General features: G+C 36.9%; 1 protein-coding gene across 1 annotated transcript in view; it reads left to right on the top strand.

Annotated features, from left to right (window-relative positions):
* Positions 1–16,929: 16,929 nt before the first annotated feature.
* The window catches only part of RALYL (RALY RNA binding protein like), a 107,512-nt gene continuing 101,513 nt past the window's right edge, over positions 16,930–22,928 (top strand). Inside the window, exon 1 of the mRNA XM_005150833.3 lies at positions 16,930–17,027. Within this exon, the coding sequence (XP_005150890.1) occupies positions 16,991–17,027 (37 nt within the window). The 5' untranslated portion in view covers positions 16,930–16,990. The remainder of the gene's footprint in view (positions 17,028–22,928) is intronic.

The raw sequence follows: 22,928 nt of genomic DNA, 5'->3' as shown, positions 1-22,928 counted from the left end.
ACTTTAGTTTATAATATAACTCCAAAGATTTTCATATAGCAGCTTTCTTCCTTTTATTTTTCTAATTTAAATGCACAAAGAAGTATCATAATCCCCCAAATGTTTGCAACGTATGATGGCAATACAAACAAGTAGCTCTACTGAAAATCCCCACATATCCCAAAAAAAAAAAAATTAAAAATCAAGTGGAATTAATCACAGTTATAATTCGACAAGAAATTTCTGATTACATTAACTACAGTTGGCGCAAAGAGGAATGTGTTTCCGGAAGAACTTTTTAGTTTGGGAGTTGCAATGGAAGCTCCTGTCAGTAGATGGCACTCTAGACATTGCTGTGGGGCAGCCGTCCTCGGAGCAAGAGTTCGGATATTTAAGGATCTTATTCTTTTTAGTTTTTCCTTAGATTAAAGTGTCACAGATTATGGTTGCTTTCTCTGACTTGTATTATAAACCTTTGTGATACCAAGTCTGCCCCTCACTCCTGTGTCTTTTCCATAGTTGAAATTCAGGCACATTGCAAAAGCATTTTTTTTTGTTAAATTTTGTTCTGTTGAAGGATGCTGTTTGGAAAATACAGACATCTCCTATAAAAAAAAAAAAAAAAAAAAAAAAAAAAAAAAAAAAGGTGATTCATGAGGAGGAAGGAAAAGAATTCAGGAAGAAAGATCTCTGGAGAGACTGACTATTATTTAACAAAGCCACACAAGTGTCAAAGGGAAAGGTCTAGTGTCTGGCTGGGGAACCTGCACAACCTGCTGAAAGACGGGTTGATTTTCTTGGATATACTTGCCTGAGGTGCTGTTGTTATTTTTTTGAGCACCTTCAAGCTCAGTTCTTAGCCTGCATTCATGTAATGTTTAGGTGCTTTGGGAAATCTGAGGTTCATGCAGAATCTGGGAATCCTTGCAGCTTCATGGGTTCAGAGAGGATAAGAAAAAGAAATGAAAATGTAGGAAGACACCTGTCATGTTCAGGTGTTTGTGGTTGGGTTTTTTTGTTGTTGTTGTTGTTTGTTTTCAAAGTGCCTTTGTAGTAAAATTCATATATTTGTTTTGAATTGCTATATTTTAAAATTAGATTATTATGAAATGCTGCCAAGACTTCTAGTAAGGTGAGACATTAGAATGCAATGTCATTATTGTTTAGGTGAAATACAGCAATCTCAGTGGATAATAAGCTATGATGATAATGTTTCAATAGGTATAATTTCTTTTAAAATGCTAAAAACCTTTTTTTAATGATCTGTAACTTTGCAAAACAACATAATATGCCTACATTAAGAAAGGAATTACAGAGCTATATTTGTCATTTAAGTTTAGACACCTATTTTTTCAGCAGTTTTCTGAAAGGCTGCACATAAGTATATTCCAGAGGAGTCATTCTTGGAAACACTGACCCCACTGGAAATTTCAAGTCTACTTCCAGTAAGATGCTTTTACCTAAAGAGAAAAGATTAGGCAGTGAAATGGCATAATTAGTCATATGTTTAGCCAGAGGTACCGTTTACAGATCAAATTCATCCCTCTATTTGAAAGATTAGGCTATTGAAGTTACTGAATTGGAAAATTACAAATTGTGAAACAAATGTTCAGTTAATTTAAATTAAAATAATTTTGATTATTTTTCTGGATTTATGTTGCATAAAGTAGAAACTCCCACATCATGAAACCTAGTCGTCCATGAATGCAGGCAAGTCAGTCATATAATAACTTCTAATTTACAACAGCTGAAAATGTTACTGTTTTTTTCATCTGGAACCCATCAATAAAAAATACTGCATACTTGAACCTTACTGTATGTTTTCTGTATGTCAGCTTGTAAGAAACGTAATCTTATTCCCCTTTCCCCAAATACAGGTGTTTAAAAGTTATTAACTTGATGTTAGTCAGAAGCAATTTCTCTATTAACATTTGAAAAATTATTTCACTAACATTTAATAGTCTGAATGTGGGCTGCTGAATAAACCCATGTCTTGCTCACCTCTTTAAAAAATGTTAATCTGCTTAAAAATAATCATTACATGTTCAGCTGCTGCTAGAGCAGTGTGGAGTTTGTGGCATTGTTCTGCAGGGAGGAATGTAACTGCAAGAAAATTTATCAAAACACAGTTAACAGGACTACATTTGTACACCAGACTCCTCCATCCAATGTATGATTCCAGCACCCCCCCCTTCATATTTGGTCACATTCGCTACATTTTGATCGCTGTTCAAAATACTCAGCTGCAGAGTGTTGACAAAAGCCACATGAAACTCTGAGAAGAAATATTTCAATGTATTTTGGTTTTCTGATCCAAAGTACAGATCGGAGAAAATGTAATGTTTTCTGCAATAATTTCTGTATCAGTTAACCCTACCTCAGTCTTTCATGTGGATTTATTTTTACTGAAAGTCTCTGAAACTGTCAATCAGTTTTCATTCTGTGTGGTTGAGATTCAAGTTGGACCAATTTGATTTTGATGTTTGACATGATCTTGCATTTCTTCTGATTTGCCTTTCCCAAGAACCTTTTTGGTTTGCTAGATAAATTCACTCTGCTTGCTTCCTGGGAAAATCTGAAAGCACAGTTGTTTTCATATTTAGCTGTAGAATTGTAGATACCTTTAGATTAGAAAAGACCTTTAAGATCATGGAGTCCAACCATAAACTTAATAGTGCAGATGAAGCCCTTAAAACCACCGTGAAACCGTCAGACCACCAGAAATGTAACTAACATCTCTGCCAATCAGAAAAGCAAACCAAAATCTTCTCGTGATCTTTTTTTCCCTAGCATTCGTTGCCAGCAGGACCTTTAATCTCCAAACCTCATTTTCTTAAATATCTAGGTCATAAGTATTGTATCCCTCCAGAACAAGTAATGCTCAGGGGTCACCACCTTGTTTTGCAAGTGGAATAGTCCAGGTCATGGATTTATAGGATACCAAAATTGCATTACACTGTTTTTCATTTGACAAAAAATATACTGAATCTGGAATGGCTTGGGTCTACATTCCTAACAATAATGTGTAGATGGCATTAAATGAGAGATTTTGACTCATCATGAAACACGAACCATTAATAGCACTTACTGTGTGAAAACAAAACAAAACCAAAAGCCAACAACAAAACTGCAGATTAAGGTTTTGACTGTTTTTAATTAGCCTCCCATAAAGTTTAATATTCTTGTCATAAGGCAGAGCAAAGGTTCTTATTTTAGTGTATTCTAATTATAATTCCCCTTTCTGTAAATCATTGCTCTGAGGAAGGAAAGAAACCATTTATGAGAGAAGTTGCAACCTTTTACAAAGCAATGTAGTCAACACCTATGACCTCTCTGAAGATTCTGAAGCTATCTAACTCATTCACTAATGGCAGGAAAGCTATACATTCAGTGCAATATTAGTTAAGCTGGATCCTATGAATATTAGTCTCAAAATAATTTGATACATCTTTTATATTCTGAGACATGAGGAATTTCATTCTAGACATAACTGGCGAATAGTAACACTGGCTTTTTAAGTCCTTCTCATTCATATTTTGCTGCAGCATCACAGAGGGATTTTCTTAATTGTAAAGCCAAACTTCATTAAAAAATATAAGCATGTTTTGTCTGGTGTAGCTGAACCAAGAACAGAAATTTTAAAGAATGGAAGTGGCTTGGGGATAGAGTTTTCAAAAATTACTTTGAATATCCCTGTGGTTTTAGTATCTTTTCTGAACAGACTATCTCCAGAAGCTGCTAGTCTCATACTATCTGAAATAGCTTTACCCTTCCAAGGTGCCACAGAACAGGGAATAGAAAACTTGGTGCCTAAATTCTTCAATGCCTGTGCATTTAGGCTAGAGATTAATAAAGCATCTTGCATACCATCGTTTCACATTTACACATGGTCTCTTAGCTATTTACCTCGATGAGAAAGTATTTTCCTGCTAAATCCACAAGGGGGTAAAAATGTTCTTTGTCTATCTCCTCTACTGTATTGTACCAACATCTCTTTTCAATTTGCTTTCAGGTCATTAAGAACACACTTCTGTTTTCTGTGTTTCATTATCCCAGTGTAAAGAGCTGCTGTGTGCATTTTTAAGCACTTAATTCACACTGTGATCTGATATTTAGTAGCAAAACCTCAAGGTGAGAAGTACTAGTCTTTCCAAGTTCATCTTCTGTGGTTTTGAAACATCCCTAACTAGGCAATGTGTTTGATTTGGAAGGACATTATCTAAAAGCATATGCTGATGCCTTTTATTAGTAACAGAATTTTTAAAAGCAAAACGCACTTCAAATATTTGCTATCCATTCCTCAAATGGACAATCAGTATGTTTAAAGCCTTCCAGTGAAAAAGTAGATCTTTGGGTGTTAAATGTTACATAGCATTATTGTGCTATAATAGCAGTCTTGATTAAAAACTTATTTGAGCTTAAAACAAAACCAAACAATTTGGCTTGCTATAGTCATAAAGTTCCTGTTTCTATATAGGATACCACTGACTCAAAAACTGTCTTTAAATCAGTTGTAATGTCTAGAGAATTTGCCATATAACTGGCATATCCCAAAAAATGAAATAATGAATTGAGTTGACTAAAATGTATGTAATCTGATCATGGGCATGCAGCCTCATTCAGAACAGGGAAAAGTTGCTTCCTCCTCAGATGTCTACCCATCTAATTAAGACATTAAATCAGATGCATAAGTAATTTTAATGTAATAACTTGTCAGCACATTCTGCACCCTGCCACCCCATATAGACACATACACACAAGCCCTAAAAAAAAAAAAAAAACCAAAAAGTAGGAGAAGTTGTAAAGCTGGAGTAACATTGGTATTTTGTACCAAGTGAGCAGACTCTTCTAATTTAAAGGATGTTGTTGTATGTATGCCAATAGTATTGTATCCTTTAGCATAGGTTGTGAATTTATACAATACAGCTTTTTCCATCACTCAAAAAATCAATCTTCTTCTGCTTTTGGTGTCTGTTAAAGGCCTTATTCTCCTTCTCAAGCCAGCCATTGCACTGATGGATTATGACTAAAATTGTCTTTTAGTCCTACACACTGAGAAAGAAAGATCCCATATGATAAGGAAAGAAAGTAGAACATTTTCAACTTTCTCTTTATTGTTATAAAAGCATTAGTGTGAAATGAAAGGTTGAAGCAGTGGCTGTACATTGGCTGTATGTTATGGTTTAACCCAGGACACTGTACCATAAAACATCATCAGTTTGCTTTGCTGTGCACCCTAAACTGACATTTTAAGTGCCTCATTTGTTCACAAAAGGTTCTTTCTCAGGATCGACCTGTTCTGTTTTATAGACAAAGTGAGACAATGTTCATTAAAAGTAAAGAACTGAAAATGCCTTTTGAATGTGTGTTGAAGCTGTTTCAATTAACATATAAAAATTAAAAATAGGATATCATAGTGCAATGGTGACAATAGGGAATGGGTTCTTAAAATGGCTGCCTGAAAAACCTGTCTGAAGTGTTCAATTACTTCTGAGCCCTTAAGCAGAACTAAGATACATGAATCTGAGGTGTATTTTTGAAATGTTCTTGGGTCATGCAAGAATGGATTCAGTTCTGAAGGCTTGTCCCATTAAATTTACCATGCCAAAGTGTCTCATGAATGTGATAATTAAAAAAATATGAAAAGGAAAACAGGGCAATGTTGAATTGCATGTCACTCTAATCGAATTGAAATGGTTATAATTTGTTTGCAGAATATGACACAGCGAGTGTAAATCCCATTAAAAACAACTATCTATATTGAAGTGGAATGATTTTGTTACTTAAGCAGAAGATAGATTGATAGAAAAAGCTATCTTAAATCTTACAGAAAAAAACACCAATATTCAGCACTTTGTTTTAGTAGAAATTATATGTATGAATTCTTTGTAATTAAATCCACAACTGAGTCTATTAAAAACCTAAATATTTTTTAATTCAGCAGAGCTGCTTTTGCTCCGCAGCTGATATTTGTCTGTCCTTTTGTATTTGCAGTATTTTGTAATATCTACCAGCTCTGAGATGATGGAAACTAGTGCCCACTACAGGCATCATGACTAACTTCAGATTTAACAACAACATGGAAGAAAAAAATTGATTACTTAATGATTTTCTGACAGTTTTGCACTAGGACTAACAGTTTACCAACTGGATAAAAACTACTAGATTTTTAAATGCTAGTTCTAGACACATGAGTATTGTCTCAGTGATCTAGGATAATTAAAATTTTACTGTGCTACTAACTAACTCAGATAATAATTGCTACTAAATCTGACTTTTACTAAATCTGACAGCCATTTTTCTACCATTTTGTATTAAATGAGTATGTTTCCAAGGACAAGACTGTGCCTGTGCTGTATTTAGGAAAATCTATGAAATATAACTTTAGTATGTTGAGCAAAACATTAAAGATCATGATCATTGATATTACTGTAAGGTGAAATATAGAGTAGCTTTTCTAGTAACATGGCTCATAAATTGAATTACTAAGGAATAGTTTAATGATAAGAAAAATGCAGGGTACATCTTTATACATCATTTACTTTCTAACTTATATTAATGTAAATCCTGAAGAAAGATGGTTTTGAGCAGAATCTTGTTTCATATTTGAAAAACAGTTCAGTACACAAATCTTCTCTTTTTAATGGAAGGGAACTGCATTTTAGTCCCATAATCTGAAAAGTTTGAAGCAGAACATCTCCTAAGACTGTCTCAATTATTAAACAGGTGCTTAGAAATTGCATGAAAGTGACTAAAAGGTATTGTTGCTGAATGGTGACAACCTCATCACAATAAAATGAAAGATGATGTAAAATCCCAGCCAAATCAACAACCAAAGCAGGTAGCAGAACAAGTGAAGACCTGTTAGCACTAGACAAAAGCTGACTAAAATAAAATTAAAGATAAGAATAAAAGAAGCCAGGACTTAGGAAAAACAAACCAAAACCAAATATTAAAATTACTCAAAATCAAAAGGAAACTAACCAAGAACAAACTTTTGAAGAACTGAGATGGATTAGGAAAGAAACTGATCCAAGATAGGAGGAACAAACTTGGATTTTATGAAATGTGTAAAGCAAATGAAAGGAATCTGAATGGCAATCACCTGAGATTGATTTACCATTTTTCCACTTGCCAAAGCAGAAGGGAAGATGTGCTTTTCTGCTGTTGAACCTATCATATAGAATATATAACTCTGAAGGTTGAAGTTTAACTGTTTTTTCAGACATTTTAGGGAGGAGTATTTTATTATAACTTGCTTAAAATAATAGCTAAATGTTCCTCATATGGAGGAACAGATAGCCTAATGGCATCACTAGGTCTAAAAGGACCTGTATTTACTGTGTACAGTACTTAGGAAAAAAAAAAAAGAAAAGTAAAAAGAAGAGTTATCAGGCTTTCATAACTGCATTGTTTGTTTTTGTAACTAGGAATTGCTAAGTTTCACTCAAAGGTTACACAAGACAACGTGAATAATGAAGAAGGTGCTAAAGCTTGCCAGACTTGTCAAGGATGCTTTAAACTAGATATGTTGAGGGAGGAAGGCATCATTCCATCCCAACACACCCAGTCAGTTGCCAGCACCTATAATAAATACTCGGAGCAATGTAGTAATATTCTAGCCACTCCAGCCAATGAGCCGACTTCATTTGGAGCTCGGCTCAGATGCCTCTGTACAAATGCCCGTAGCATGGGGAACAAACAAGAGGAATTAGAGGTGTGGGCACATCTACGGGGCTATGATATAATAGGCATCACAGAAACATGGTGGGATGGATCCTGTGACTGGAGTGTTGGAATGGAGGGTTATAGGCTTTTTAGAAAAGACAGGCCCGGTAGGAGGGGAGGGGGAGTTGCCCTTTATGTTAGGGATAGGCTGGAGAGTATGGAACTCTGGGAACAGGTGATCAGTTAACAGAAAGTCTGTGGGTCAGGGTTAAGGGGAAATCAGCGATGGGAGACATTACTGTGGGGATACGCTACAAACCACCTGATCAAGAGGAACCTGTGGATGAAGAACTCTATAGGCAAATAGGAAAAGCCTCACGCTCACAGGCCCTTGTTCTCATGGGGGACTTCAACCACCCTGACATCTGTTGGGGCAACGGTACGGCCCAGCACAAGCAATCCAGGAGGTTTCTTGACTGTGTGGAAGACAACTTCCTTCTGCAAGCAATAGAGAAGCTGACAAGGAGAGGTGCCCTGCTTAACCTTGTGCTCACCAACAGGGAAGGGCTCGTTGGAAATGTGACTCTCCAGGGAAGTCTTAGATGCAGTGATCACAAGATGGTGGAATTCAAGGTTCTCAAGACAGTGAGAAGAGCGTGCAGCAAGCTCACTGCCCTGGACTTCAAGAGAGCAGACTTTGGCCTCTTCAGAAAAGTGCTGAGCAACGTTCCATGGGATATAGCCCTAGAGGGCAGGGGGGGCCCAAACCTCTTGGTTAATATTCAAGGATCACCTGCTAAAAGTTCAGGAGTTTTGCATCCCGACTAGAAGGAAGTACAGCAGGAGAGCCAGGAGACCTCCTTGGATGGATAAGGAGCTGCTGAGAAAAATTCACAGGAAAAAAGAGGCTTATAAAAGGTGGAAACAAGGACAGGTGGCCTGGGATGAATACAGGGATGTTGTCAGGGTAGTTAGGGACCAAGTTAGGAAAGCTAAGGCTCAATTGGAGCTAAACTTGGCAAGGGATGTTAAAGAAAATAGGAAGGGATTTTATAGGTATGTAGCGGCTAAAAAACAGACTAAGGACAATGTAGGCCCCCTCCGGAAACTCTCGGGAGAACTGGCTACACAGGACTTGGAGAAGGCTGAGGTTCTGAATGGCTTCTTTGCCACGGTCTTCACTGGCAAAGGCTCTGACCTCAGCAGCCGAGTCTTGGAAGGCGGATGCAGGGACTGTGAAAACCTAGACCTTGGGCCCACTGTACATGAGGATCTGGTTCGAGACCATCTTAAGAACCTGAATGTACACAAGTCCATGGGACCTGATGAAATGCATCCGCGGGTCCTGAAGGAGCCGGCAAATGAAGTAGCCAAGCCACCGGCCATCAAATTTGAAAAATCATGGCAGTCAGGTGAACTTCCGACAACTGGAAAAAGGGAAATATAACCCCCATTTTCAAGAAGGGGAAAATGGATGACCCGGGGATTTACAGACCAGTCAGTCTCACCTCTATGCCTGGCAAAATCTTGGAGCAGATTCTCTTTGAAGGCATGCTAGTGCACATGAAAAAGAGAAATGTGCTTGGTGAAAGCCAGCATGGCTTTACTAGGGGAAAATCCTGCTTGACCAATTTGGTGGCCTTCTATGACAGGGCTACAGAACAGAGGGGCAGGGGTAGAGCAGTTGACGTCATCTACCTGGACTTGTGCAAAGCGTTTGACACTGTCCCACATGACATCCTTGTCTCTAAATTGGAGAGACATCAATTTGATAGGTGGACCACTCAGTGGATAAAGAACTGGCTGGATGGTTGCACTCAAAGAGTTGTGGTCAATGGTTCAATGTCCGGCTGGAGATCAGTAACGAGTGGTGTCCCTCAGGGATCAGTACTGGGACCGGTCTTGTTTAATATCTTTGTCGCTGACATGGACAATGGAATTGAGTGTGCCCTCAGCAAGTTTGCCGATGACACCAAGCTGTGTGGTTCTGTAGATATGCTAGAGGGAAGGAATGCCATTCAGAGGGACCTTGACACACTTGTGAGGTGGGCTGTTGCCAACCTCATGAAGTTTAACCATGCCAAGTGTAAGGTCCTACACCTGGGTTGGAGCAATCCCAGGCACAGCTACAGGTTGGGCAAAAAGGAAATTCAGTGCAGCCCTGCAGAGGACTTGGGGGTGTTGGTCAATGAGGAAATGAACATGAGCCAGCTTCAGTGTGTGCTTGCAGCCCAGAAAGCCAACCGTATTCTGAGCTGCATCAAAAGGAGTGTGACTAGCAAGTTAAAGGAGGTGATCTACTCTGCTCTCATGAGACCTCACTTGGAGTATCGTGTGCAGTTCTGGTGTCCTCAACATAAAAAGGACATGGAACTGTTAGAACAAGTCCAGAGGAGGGCCACGAGGATGATCAGGGAACTGGAGCACCTCCCATATGAAGAGAGGCTGAGAAAGTTGGGTCTGTTCATCCTGGAGAAGAGAAGGCTGTGTGGAGACCTCATAGCAGCCTTCCAGTATCTGAAGGGGGCCTATAGGGATGCTGGTGAGGGACTATTCATTAGGGACTGTAGTGATAGGACGAGGGGTAATGGTTTGAAACTGAAACAGCAGAGGTTTAGATTGGATATGAGGAAGAAATTCTTTACTGTGAGGGTGGTGAGGTACTGGTATGGGTTGCCCAGGGAGGCAGTGAATGCTCCATCCCTGGTAGTGTTCAAGTTCAGGCTGGACAGAGCCTTGGATGACATGGTCTAGTGTGAGGTGTTCCTGCCCATGGCAGGGGGGTTGGATCTAGATGATCTTGAGGTCCTTTCCAACCCTAACTATTCTATGATTCTATGAAGCTGGGAAATTATCAAACCTATCTAGAGCCCCTGTCAACCTTTGGGACTGGGAGAAAGCTGTGGAGCAGATTGTTGTGTAAAACTATCATTCTGAATTGCAAAGTGGAAGGTTGTCGTAGTTTAAACCAAGTCCCCCAACTCCCTGAGAGTTAGGAAGGAGAATCCAAAGAATGTAGCCCCCACGGATTGAGATAAGAACGGTTTAATTGCTAAGGCATAACACAAAACCCCTACTGCCATTCACTACTACAAATAATAATGATACAGCAAACAGCAAGTGAAAAGAATACAACACCCCACCAGCCACCGACCCATAACTCACTCCACCCTGCCCGGCCGAGCACCATGTGCTCCCTCCTCCATTTTTCTCCAGAGCTCTCTCTCTCCAGCTTTCTCTTTCCCAGTATGCATCCTGGGCATCATGTGCTATGGTATGGAATACCTCATTGACTAGCCTGGGTCAGGTGTCCTGTCCCTCCTTCCTCCCGGACTCCCCTCCTCCACCTGGCTGAAAAAAAAAACCTTGAACAAAAACACCCTCAAAACATGCTCAAACCATGACAAAGGTTCAGTCTTCTGGCATATCCATGTATTGTAGCTCCTCTGAATTTGGTGGAAGTTACCCAAATGTAATTGAGGACAGTGCAGTGCTGAAGGGTATTCGTTATGTGTCTCTATAGGTGCCTGAGTTAGCAGTCCAGTGTCTGTAGCTGGAAAGATTTACAGCAGAGCTCAACCACAGGTGAACTCATTCATTCCCAGTTAGAGAAGCTGCTCCAGGATTCCCTAAAAGTATGCATAGAGCATTATATTCTTCATACTTGTTGTTGTCCGCATGTCATGCTAGTCTCTTGCTGTCTGAAGTGTTTTATTAATATTAGGTAGGCTAAAGGACTAACATAGACTGAATCTTAGTTAATGCTCAATTTTAAAAGTGCTGTTTTATCTGCACATATAGGATCACAAATAAGGCTTGAAAGAAACTACAAGATGTCAACTTACCCATTTCCTAGGCAGGCTCCCCTGAAACCTATTCTAAAATCCTTTAGCAATTTTTAAGCAATATATGGGTACCCTTACCAGTAACAAAGTCAGTTTCCAAATTACTAATTTAGATCTCTTTTGTGACAGTGATGTACATGAATTTTCTAACCTCCAGAGACACAGAAAATGGCTTATTCACAAAGTCTTTCCCTTTTTCTTTTTTTGAGTGTGTCAACTTTTCATGTATTTAAGGACTGATACACAGTATCTCTGTTTAGTTTGTTTTGTTTGGTTGGTTTTTTTTTTTCCTCTTAATCTTCTGTCATTCTTTGAAATTCCTATCTTTATTAATAGATGAATATTTACTTTCAGACATGCAAATATTTGTTCCAACCTTACATTTGTAAAAAGGGACATTATAAGCTTTGAAAATTGTTAGTCACAGAAAAATATCCAAATGCTTTTGTAATGCTCTTGTTGAAGGAAAAAGAAATTGCTGTGAAAAGGACAAGTGATGGGGGGAAGAGCTGGTATGGGCTCCCGAGAAAGAAGGTGGCAGGCTTTGTTTCTTATTTTCTGGAATCATATTGCTAAATGGCAATAGCAATATCTGATAAGAAGAACTCAGTCTAATGAGGGAAGCCTGACAGTGAATTCCTTAAAAAGAAATGCTAGTACAACAATGAGACAAATGATATTCTAGTGAAGAAGTGTCACTGAAAAAGAGAAAATTGCCTATGGTAAAAGTAGGACCAATACCTTGGGGGCTTTCTCCTGCTATGTAAAAAAGAATCGTTTGTGGTGAAGTGTCATATAGCGTCTAATAGTGCTGAAGAAAACAGGTCAGCAGATATGTAGAAGATAATAGAGACAAGAAACAGCCAAATAATTTTCTAAAACTCAAACAGCCCCAGAAAAAGAATTTCTTCTGATGTTTCTTCTTAAATTAGTAGATGATGGAATGCTGTGAGTGTAACAAATTGCATTCTAATGCAGCTTTTGATGAATATGTGGAAGTTTTAATGAAATTTTGCAAACTCTATATTCTGTATGTGAAGAGAGGCAGAGTAAAAACTGGCTGAAGGAAGACTATTAAAACATTTTGTCAGGCATTTTGGCTTTAGTAAAGTGAAATACTGTTGATTTGAAAGTATTGTGCTACATTACATCTCTTTTTCCACACATTTTTTTTAACCCCCACAATCAGCTGTGGATTGTGTGCTAACAAACAGTGGCCTCTTTAAGGATATTTAGAAATTCTCAGCAATATATCTTACCGTTTTTCTCTTTCTATACAATTCCTACTGCAATCAATCACAGGCCTGCGATGGCCAGGATTTTTTGTTGGTTTCCACCTGGATTTCAACAGGTGTTTGTAAGGATTCTCTTCCACATGTATCAACAAACTCTTGCAGGGTCGTTGCCTAGGAGTTCATGCTGGGACCACTTTGAAAAAAAGACCTTAAGTATAAAAAAAAAGCCAAAAAGAAATGGTAGCTATGAGACAGAGGTTAGAATATAAGTTTATTGGGCTGTATTCATTTGCTTATTTGCTTATTTGCCCAGAGACATTTAAGATGGTCTTGGCTTCAGCAGCATGCTCCAGAAGTTGTAGGTTTTCCTACAGGTCCTGTGCCATATTTTCTCGCAGTGTATGGATGTCTCAGATGCTGTAAAACATCGAAGTAGTGTTAAACATGAATGCTTAGTCAGCTGAATTGAGTACTTTAGTCTACAGGTAACCTTTTAGTATTTTTTTGCTTTGGCAGCCTCATCAGTCTTTATTTCTCGTCTGCTTCAGCAGTGCTAGCCAGCTTTGTTGTTTCTTGAGAAGCATTTATGGCTCTCCTTGATTCTAATGTATAGATGTTAGCATAAGTACAAATTTTGCTCTATCTTATTTTGCTTGCCACAGCATGCTCAATGTTGTACCAATTTCAGTAAGGCTTATTGTTCGGCCAATATTTCAAGTTCTGTCTTCATTACATCATAAAGAGAATACATTTTCTAAAACCTACCTCAATAGCTAAATGCCATTTCTTGGTAAATTGAATTTTATCTAGTATTACACCAGGTTAAAAAGCATTATTGTCAGGTAATGTTCAAATTTTACCAGTAAAAAGTGCACATATGTCAAATACGTAATTTTAGTACATCCATGATTGTGTCAAGGATTGGCTATTACTTGGAAGGAGTTAATTGGGGTTGTTCAGCCTCGAGAAGAAAAGGCTGCATGGAGACCTTATAGCAGCCTTCCAGTATCTGAAGGGGGCCTATGAGGATGCTGAAGAGGGATTCTTCATTAGGGACTGTAGTGATAGGAGAAGGGGTAACAAGTTAAAACTTAAGCAGGGGAAGTTTAGATTAGATATAAGGAAGAACCTCTTTAGTGAGGCACCAGAATGCCTTGCCCAAGGACGTTGTGAATGCTCTATCCTTGGCGGTGTTCAAGGCTGCATTGGACAGAGTCTTGGGTGATGTGGTTTAGTGTGAGGTGTCCCTGTCCATGGCAGGGGGGGCTGGAACTTGATGATCTGAAGGTCCTTTCCAAACCATATAGTCTATGATTCTGTAATTCTAAATGTTGATCTCTACACATACCATTTATTTAAAGAAAAAAGTAATTCAAATTCATAGATGTGATATTTTCTTATTTGAAAATATCATTAAAATAACCATAGTGGAAGCTATAAAAAGATATTATCTAAGAAGGTTCTTTGCGTGCATTGAAATAAACACTGAAAGACAGAACATACTTTAAGCCTCCCCCACGTTCATGTTTTTTTTTTCCTAAGATGTGTTCAGTAAAAATAAAATTGAGGATGCAACCCAGGCAGCATGTTTATCGATGAGTAATATGTGACAGTCAAGCCAGCAGTTATATTTGTAAAATATCCATATTTTTTCTTTTCCTCTGCTTATAAAACATTTTGAGAAATTTATTGCAGTATTCAGAGGACAACTCCTTATTGGAACCTGTAGGGTGGGGAGGAGAGAAAGAAGAGAGGTAGTATGGGATGTGCAGATGTGGACATTATGAATTCTTTTACTACCAGCAGCAATGAATAATTAAAATTTAGTACTCATTTAAGAAAATGTATTCTTGCATAAAAGTAATAAGCTTAATTTGACTAGGTGATTTTTGTTGCTGAGAAGTTCCATTCATTCTTCCCACCTCACTAAGCTTGATGCATTTAACCAGCCATATGCAAGATTCTGACTATTTTAAGGCTGTAATAGTGTGAAAATGAATTTTAAACTCTCCTAAAAGAGAACAGTAACACAGAGAAACAGGAGCCTGCTGTGCCTACTCAATGCTAGCCAGTGCATTCAAGTGCCTTTTTTGTAATATTTTTTATAAGCAAACCTAGAATGATTCACAAAACAGTGTGTTTACATTATTTTTAGCAAATGCATTTCATTGTATTGAATAAGTAATCAGCTTTGCAACTAAAACAAAGAAAAAACAATAAAGACTGTGTTCTTCAGGGATCATTTATTTAAAATAAATTAATTTCTATCTCATGAAATTTCTATTTAGTCTATATTTTTATATTATACATACTATTAGCAAGATAATTGCACACAAATACATGGTTATAATAGAATAATGCAAAAAAGAACAATGAAAATATATACATGTGTTACATGTGCTATGTATAATATAATATGGAGGAATAATAATATATGTCTAGGGTAAACACATTATAAAAATATCAGAAATTTGGCCATTAATGATAAGGAAAAGCAATGAGTTCTATAGTTAAGATCTAATGAGGCCTGAAGAAAAAGGTTTAGGACATCTTACCAAATCAATTGAAAGAAAGAAAATTTGTACTGGGCAATATAGATAAGTGCCTCTGGGTAGAAGAAAGAAAAGAGCAGGAAAATAAACAAATATTGCTACAAGAAGCAGCAAGTATAAAAGGAGACTCTGTAGTCTGAATCAGATTGCGGACCTGATTCAGATGGAAGTTAACCCAGAGGAAAAAATCTAGCAGGGAAACTGAGGAATTATCTTCAGCCCATATAAATTGCTGCAAAAATACTGACCAATGGATATAACAGCTGAGTACATGGCATGCAGGGTCTTTCGATATGGTGCAAACACTTTGCCTGCTAATGTGTGTAGCAATGACTAATTAGTCAATTCTTTTCCTTCCTGTCACTGTTGATGTGCTTTGCAATCTCCCACCTTTCTGCTGACCTAAACAATAGAGATGGTGTTATTTCAACCTTGGCATTTTGAGACAACTGTATTTGAAATACTAAATAAATATAAAAAACGCATCTGTTGACTTCAGGCTACACTTTATCCTCAATTATGCTGATCCAAATCCAAAGCAAATGAAAAGATATGTGGTCAGATTTTGACAGGGGGAGAAAAAATACATAAGTAGAGCCAATATAAAGCAAAGATTTCACTTCAGTAGCTAGAGATGGACCAATGTGAAGATCTGTGAATACTGAGCAACTGAAAGAAAATTAATTTATGCACAAACCTGAAAATGGTTATGTTGGAGATACTGAAAAAAAATGAGGGAAAAAAAAGATGAAAAATTTTACTGTAAGCAATTTGAGAAAACATGAAAGGCATCTCAAAACACGAGTTTCTTAAAACATCAAGAAATATCTTCATAGTTTAATTGAAGGCAGATTTATTGCTGAATGAACACGAATTTTAACTTTTTTCCAGCTCCATAGCTGACACCAGCATGTTTTTTCTTTAATATTGTCATAACTCCTATTCCCTGACATGAGAAAAATTTCTCCCCCTTTCCCTTGTTCTCTTTGAGATGTCTAAATTCTTTGAAATGGTGACATACATGTGGAAGATCATATGATGCTGCCACTTTTTTCCCATGGCATTGTGATTCAATACAATAATGGACAATGAATCAGTTATAAAAATGAGCAATCAGTAGAATGTTGCTTAAAAGCTTCCCAGATTCAAACATTGAAAGGTACTGCAGAAGTAAAAATAGGCATGTTTACCTGCAGTCAGGATTTAATTGATCAATATGTGTTAATTTCTTTAATGGTAATTTTGCTTGAAAATTTACCCCCTAAATATTTTAATGTCGTCATATGCTTGATTCTAAGAGCTTGCAATGAAAAGTTAGTTGTTATTAGTTTATGAGGTCATTTATGCAATTTTGGTTATATCAGGGCTTTTTCGAGGAATCTTCATGTCAGACTATCAAATAGCACATTGCCCCACTTTGTCTGATTACATGATTCCATATGCTTTCAAGATTTTATTAGCTGGTATCAAACACATTTAAAAAAAATTAAAATATATACAATTTATCTCTGAGCTTTGGAACAGAGAAAATAGTAAGAGCCAATTGCATCTCCCCTGGATTTCAGGAGAATGGTATTACCCTGCCTTTCTCTGAGAGATTGCCGGTTACCTTCTGTCAGTGAGCAACTGTCTCCCTGCAAAGCAGAAGCACAATTGCATCTTTTTTCTGTGTGCAAGGCAATTACTTTTTAAAAAGTGGAATTTCTTCAGAATGACTATGTACAAGAGCAAACGCAGAAACCAAAGATGTAAGTAAATTGCATAGTATATTTTATGTTCTTACAGAGGAGGGAAAATAAAATCTCGAGTTTCACTGAAAGCCATGCTTTACCCTGCTCTGGTTAAATAATACTGGGAAAGCAGGAACAGTATTCCATGTCAATTATTGCACTGTAAATGTATGTTAATTGCATGAAAGAGCTTTAAAATGAAAAAAAAATAACAAAACAATAAAACAACCTAGCTCAGTTGTTACTATGGAAACCTTCAGTAAAAGACTGATTTATAATATCAACAAAAAAATAGAAATCAAATATAAATTTAGCTGAGAACTGCTAAGGCGAGCTTTAGCTAAGGCTAGCTATAGCCTTTGACTTGTCAGGGTTGACATGCATTCCCTTGTTGGACTGTATGTGGTTAGCTTTAGGGAACCAGCAACACCTGAACTTTAGGGGCAGTCATTTTATTTTCCTTCACCATAAGTTTCAGAAGAATTAAAAGACTTGACTAGTTTGCATAAACCAGAGAAACAGAAACTGGGGGGAGGAAAGCATGTGTCTCTTGTGTGTATTTAAGACACTGCAGTACTGAAAATTCACTGGCTTCTAAATGCTTGAGTTTCCAGTCCAGCACCTGTTTGACTTTCTAAATTGCTATGGCATCAACCAGGGGAATTTCATTATCAATACTGTCTGCTCCAGAACATTATGGAAGGGTGGCTGAGGCAAGTAAAAATGAAGTGCTGTAAGTCAATAAGTATGTGTTACTGTAAGGAAATCTAGGAAGAAACCAAGTTGTAAATGGAGACCATGTCTGAGACTGAGAGAAAAAGACATTCCACTAAGAAAAATGCCATGTAGGGACTGTGTGCTTTCAGGGAGAGAGCCTGAAGGAAGGAATACCAATATGAAAGAAGGTAAGTTGGACTTTATTTGGCAGGATATGTTACTGTTTAGAGTTGAAGGGATACATATAGCTGTATCACTGACCTCAGTTTTTGGTCCTTAGAGCTTAATTTGTATAGGTTTTCTCCAGTGTTTCTTGCCCAATACAAATGGATATGCTGCATGTAGAAAGTTTTCAGGACAGATCTGTGCTGAAATACCTGCAACAGAAAAAAAAATTTCTACTTCACATTCAATGAAATAAATTAACATAAATCTCATTCTTATAGCAGTAGTGAAATAAAATTATATAGATACAGGCAGATTATAATTAATCTAGTTCATTTTTAACATACTACTTGCTCTTACTGTTATGTGAACCGGGAGCTCCTTCTATAGCCAGCTGCATTCATAGTCATTCATGAAAACTGCATAAGGTGCTTTTAAGACTGCTTTTGTGAAAAGAACCTGTCTTCTTCCCTTCTCCTCTACCTTTGCTGACCTCAAGAAAATTCTGTGATTTTCTACAAGAGGAAAAAAAAAACAAACAACAAATCAACATTGTCAAATTTTGAATTATGAGGGTGACAATTGCAATGTGGGGTTATTGGTTTTTTTTTGTTTTAAAACTGTCTCTAATTTTTTAGATCCCAATCAATAAAATATCTTAATATAACTGTCTCTGCTATCTTAGATACCAATACAGTCTACATGAGTGCTTCATTAATACCTCTTAATTAGCAGCTGAAGTAGACAAAATAATTTGAGTAATCGTGATATTGCTCCTATTCATATCGCTTCAAAGCTTTTTAAAAGATAGATTTCATCTAAGCAATTGTTACCCTGACATATAAAGGATAATGGTAGCAGCTGTGTTAAAGCAGAAAAGTACTACGTTTTCTGTTCATTACATTTAACACATGCTCTATTTCGAGCATGAAGGCATTTTTGGTGGCCTTTAATAATATATTTAATATATAATTTCCATTATAGGTAGGATAAACCTTGGGGTTTCTATCTCCTCTCTACTTTTCAAGCACTTGAATATGTGGCATAAAACAAGAGTGAGCTTTGTATTTTTTTCTTATTCACTGAAGTTCTGCTTCTGGATTTAGTACACAGTGAACAGTACCATAAGCAGAAAAGTACTACGTTTTCTGTTCATTACATTTAACACATGCTCTACACATGCACACACAGTCTCCCTGCTTACATTTGTCTGCACATCCAGATTTATAGCATGCTTTATTCTTATATCAGGATGTTATCTAGCTGATAGGCTTGATTCTCATTTCATTGCATTGACCTAATGACAGAGTAAGGGGAAACCATTGTAACAAATGCAATCTTATCAACACCAAAAAAACAATAAATGTGTGATAAATCTTTTCTGAAATAAAAGGTTTAAACCTTAGACTGACCTGCTTTGGGGCACAGCTGCTGAGGAGGATGGTCAGGACAAGGCTTGTGGTAGGCTGCAGGTAGACCTGTGGGTCTTCCATATGGAGAAGAATTCACATCTGAAAATGCCAGGCCTCTGAGCCTCTTCTCATGAGATGAGTAGTAGGCATCCATTTTTACCTGGGGTCTTCCTTGTCATTGTTATTTTATATGCTGAGATGCTATAAAGAGCAATTCTTAAAACTGTCATCCAGATCTTTTGAAGATTCTGCACCTTTTAAAACTAACAGATCATTAGTTATATTTCAGGAGCTGTTTTAAAAAGAGTAACGAGAGGGGAGATATCGTGCCTCCTATTATTCTGGTGATTTCTCTCTTCTCACAGGAGACATGTCAAAACTTTACCTGTAAATGTCAAATGGATTATAATTCTTTATCCTCAGTTGCCAGCTTTGTTTGTCCAATCCTAGGTTTCCCTGCATGCAGAGTGTTTCAGAAAGTAGCATGTACATTTATTAAAGGGTTAAATAACTTATAATAACATAAAAGTAAAATAAATTATTTTCAAAAGTTGCACAGATAGCTGCTGAAATGTAGAATGCACATGGCTGTTGTAAAAGGGAAATAATACTTTGGGCTTAAGCTAGTTCTGTAGTTAGAGATGTGCTGTCCAGAGGTGTCACCTGATGTGTCTTTTCCAAGTATCCTTATATTGCTGAGAAAAGGATTTTGCATGTATTGATAACATCTGATTAGAAATTCTGTGAAATTCCAGTTTGAAGGAGCATTTTGTCCTATCAGCATTATATGATCTATTGCACTGCCTGCTATATTTGCTTTAATTGATAAGGTCATACTTGCCATCTTTTCATCATGGATCTGCTGTTCACATCTTTGTCCTTTATATATGGCATAATGGCTTTCAGCCTTAAAAAATAGAGTTGGCATCTGTTGAGACTTGTTATATCATAGCTTGATCAGCCCATGACTAATTCCATTTTCTTTTTGCCTCTTAGGGCAATAAAGAGTCCCCAGTACTGAGGCTGCTGCTGTTCAAAGAAAATAGCAGGCTTTAATAAAGTGTGTGCTAGGAGTTAAAGTGACTGGAAAACCAAATCTCATTGGGGAAAACAAGTGTAGTTACTGACCCAGATACATATGAGAAAACTCTGTCTTTTCCTTAAAACATCCGAGACCGGGACAACAAAGGAATATCTCCTCAACTTCTTCATGTAAAGCTATTTTAGAAAAGCCCCAGGACATTCATATTGCTACACACCTTTTGAGGAAGTAGAGTTGAGCACAATTAAAGTTATCAGTAATAAGAATGAGCAAGAAGACACTCATGATCTGCAGGACTACAAATGTCATTGAATGTTCACATCACATGGATAATATCTCTATACAAAAAAAAAATATAATTGCTATTCAGCAAGTCAGGGGCTTCAGAGGTGGAAGCACTCTTCTCATAGCTTTGAAGGGAATTCATTGTGACCTGAGAAGGTTGGTTTGTATGAAATTATTCATTTCCCAATGTTATTAAACATTAAAACTCAAGACATAGGTCCCACAGTGAAGCATGCAGGATAAATAAGCCAGAATATTTTCTTTGATGGTTTTCAAGTGTCTGTGTAGACTTCTAAAACAGACGTTTTTTTTCTGCTTCTAGACTATACAAGTAAATCAAAAGTATTGAAAGATAGCAGTTTAAAAAAAACATCTTTTGAAAGATTAGTAGTCTGATCAAACCCTACATGCACAACTTGCATGATACTTCCCACTGCACAGCCTGAGAAAGAAAAGTGGAGTTTTTGTCCTTGTGGAGTAAATGCTGGGAGGAAACACTAAAAGTGGGACAGAAAGCTTAGGCAGGCAAGAACTTACAGACTGTCTTGAAAAGGTGAAATAAAGAAATAAATGGTGCAAGTACAGATTCAGAAATGACTTTAAAAATTATCTGAGAGAAGTCAGAACTCCTGAAATGAAGGTGGAGAACATAACAAAGAAACTCGGCGAGTCATTTCAGCTCTATGTAGGAGAAATCTAAGGGGAAAAAAGACAATTTAATAATACCTTTGTCTTTATTAGAAAGATTATGTTTTAATGCTGGGGAGGTTCTTTATTTTGTATAAGTAAGATAGTAGATTAGTGGACAATATACAATCGTTCAACAAAAAGATAATTGGAAAGCTATGGAGAACTCATAAAAATACATCAGCTGTTGTTAAGGATCATAAAAAGGGTATTATTAAAAAAGATGATCATATGCAAATAATGTAATTTGGATTATGTGATTTGAAGTCTATTAGGGGAATTAGCAAAGGAATGTACCATACCAATGAAAGTTTGTATTTAAAAGGTCATTTAAAACTAGGCAGGTATCAGAAATTTAAGCTTAATACTGGTTTTCATGAAAATGTAGAATTCCAGTTCTAAGCCTTCCTCAGGCTGGCAGCAAATGCTTTTATGTTCATCAGTAACACAATTTATCATTAGTGAAACAGCACCTACTGTATATTGGTTTTCTACAAGGAATCAAAATTTGCAAGTTCTGGAACAGCACTCCAGTAAGGAACTGAGATCTGGGAAAGCAAATAATAGTTTTGAAAAATGAAGTTTATTAAAATAACAATCAACCAGTTGGAGATGTTCCTAGTCTAAAACAACCTATATAGACAGATAATTCTGGGGTTTAAATTGTGCAAAAATAAGTCCAGTGGTTAGAACCTATGTTTGGATAACTGCAGTCTAATTTAAGATGTACATTTTCTGAGTGTAAGCAGTCATAACTTACTAAAAGTACTTGCAATCTCTTCTCTCCATCATTTAGATTTTGAATCCATTTTTTAAAGTCTCTCTTAAGCATGTACTATGGATCTGATTACAAAGTATCTATTCAAAACTTACAGTATATGTGCAAGTAGAAAAGAGTGTTATTTTCATAAAATCTCTTAAATCTATAAAATGCTGGAAATCTTGAAGAGACTCCAGACTTAATCTATTAAAATCTCTGTATGCTGCTATAGCAATGCCATCTACTTGTTTACTCAGAAAAAGGAGAAAAAATCCTTTAGGGGTTCAGAACATAGAGAATCTCAAGGGAAAAATCTTCTGTTGCTTATTTTCGTATGAAGTACCAACATATTTTAAGAAAAAAGACTGGCATGACAGAATATGTAAGGGGTACAGGACCTGGTTTTAAGCAGGTTTTTGTTTTGTTTTCTTTTCATAGCTAACTTGATTTTTTTTTCTGTTACATTTCATGTACATTTTCTGTAGGAACAGAGCAATGCCTTTATCCTACCTCCAATACAGGTGTTAACTTCAGACAAAGACTGTGTTTCTGCTTCTTTCCATAATCCAAAATGTTGACAGGCTGAAATCCCAGCCTTTCTGATATGTGCAATCTTTTCCCAGTAGATTGCGGAAAGATTTTATCACAAAAATTCAACATACAAAATTAAAAAGGCAGAAGACCTCTAATAAATGTTTTCATGACATACATCCAGCTTTAAGCAGTGATAAGACCAAGCACATTTTGTGCCACAGTTTGACAGCTTCACTAGGAAAAAATCCCATAAAGTTTAAAAAACTACCTTTTAGGTCTCTCAAATGAAGTGCAAAAATCTGATAACCCATTACATG

The sequence above is a fragment of the Melopsittacus undulatus genome, chromosome 1 (genome assembly GCF_012275295.1).
Source record: "Melopsittacus undulatus isolate bMelUnd1 chromosome 1, bMelUnd1.mat.Z, whole genome shotgun sequence".
In the NCBI taxonomy this organism is placed as follows: domain Eukaryota; kingdom Metazoa; phylum Chordata; class Aves; order Psittaciformes; family Psittaculidae; genus Melopsittacus; species Melopsittacus undulatus.
The sequence above is the reverse complement of the archived record's forward strand: the minus strand, read 5'-3'. Positions and strand labels throughout refer to the sequence as shown.